The 1,418-nt window shown below is 52.1% G+C and overlaps 1 protein-coding gene across 3 annotated transcripts in view; it reads right to left on the bottom strand.

Annotated features, from left to right (window-relative positions):
- Positions 1-1,418, bottom strand: part of ERCC1 (excision repair cross-complementation group 1) — a 23,515-nt gene that overhangs the window by 11,910 nt on the left and 10,187 nt on the right. For all 3 annotated transcript variants that reach the window (XM_011963001.1, XM_011963000.1, XM_011962999.1), the window contains exon 5: positions 157-233. In XM_011963001.1, coding sequence (XP_011818391.1) covers positions 157-233 — 77 coding nt within the window. The remainder of the gene's footprint in view (positions 1-156; positions 234-1,418) is intronic.

Here is a 1,418-nt window from a genome sequence, read left to right as displayed (position 1 = left end):
AGATATTAAGACCTTGTTTTACAGATGAGGAAACTGAAGGCCAGAGAGAAGCACTGCCTGCACCAGGCCCACACAGGAAGGAGAAGGGAAGGGCTGGGCAGGGTGGGATGGGGGAGCAGGTAGAGCCTGAATGAGGCAGGGAAGGCCCCATCTCACCTCCAGGCAAGGATCAGTGTGCAATCGGCCAGGATACACATCTTAGCCAGCTCCTTCAGGGCCTGCTGGGGATCTTTCTGGAGGAGAAAATCAGAATTAGAAACCTAGAAGCCAGGAATTACAAAAATTAGCCAGGCGTGGTGGCAGGCGCCTGTAATCCCGGCTACTAGGGAAGCTGAGGTGGAGAATTGCTTGAACCCGGGAGGTGGAGATTGCAGTGAGCTGAGATCGTGCCACTGCACTCCAACCTGGGCAACAGAGCGAGACTCTGTCTCAAAAAAAAAAAAAAACAAAAACAAAAAAGGAATTAAAGCCTGAAAACACAGTAGCTTAGGAAGCCAAGAGTCTCTCACCCAATTGTCACTCTCTAAGCTCCTACTGTGCCTGGCCCGTGCTAAGCAGTGCTAGGACCCAGCAGTGGCCGAGACAGCCCTGACTCTGCTCTCCCAGGACTCACAGTCTGATGAGCAGGACAAACCTGTCCCCAAACATTGATGATCTGGAGTGGCCAGGGCTGCGATGTGGGAGCCAGAGGAGGGACCGAGCCTACCTGGGGGATCAGAGAGGGCTTCTTGGAGGAGGGGACATCTGAGCTGAGACCCAAAGGAGGATGAGGAGGAAGAGGAGGAAAGGATGAAAAGGAGACCAGAAAAGGGAATTCCAGACATGGAGACCAGCATGGGCAAAGGATGGGAGGGGAAAGAGGGCTTGAGGAATTATAATTTGCTCCCTACGGGAGACAGGATGTGAAATTCCATGAGAAGCACAGACTCTTAGAGACGGGCCTGGCAAACCAGGTAGAAGTCAGAGGTCACACAGGGCCCCATAGGTCATGGAAGGGAGCAGAACTTTCTTCTACGGTGCTAGGAGCCATGGGAGTTTTATGATTTTTTTTTTTTTTTAAAGACAGAGTCTTGTTCTGTTGCCCAGGCTGGAGTGCAGTGACATGATCTTGGCTCACTGCAACCTCTGCCTGCCGGGTTCAAGCAGTTCTGCCTCAGCCTCCTATGTAGCTGGGATTACAGGCACACGCCACCACGCTCAGCTGAATTTTGTATTTTTAGTAGAGATGGGGTTTCACCATGTTGGCCAGGCTGGTCTTGAACTTCTGATCTCAGGTAATCTCAAAGTGCTAGGATTACAGGCGTGAGCCACCCCCAGTGGGTAATTTTTTAAAAATTTTTAGGGGCCGGGTGCGGTGGCTCAAGCCTGTAATCCCAGCACTTTGGGAGGCCGAGACGGGCAGATCACGAGGTCAGGAG

The sequence above is a fragment of the Colobus angolensis genome, unplaced genomic scaffold, assembly GCF_000951035.1.
Source record: "Colobus angolensis palliatus isolate OR3802 unplaced genomic scaffold, Cang.pa_1.0 Scaffold60, whole genome shotgun sequence".
Classification (NCBI taxonomy): Eukaryota; Metazoa; Chordata; class Mammalia; order Primates; family Cercopithecidae; genus Colobus; species Colobus angolensis.
The sequence above is the reverse complement of the archived record's forward strand: the minus strand, read 5'-3'. Positions and strand labels throughout refer to the sequence as shown.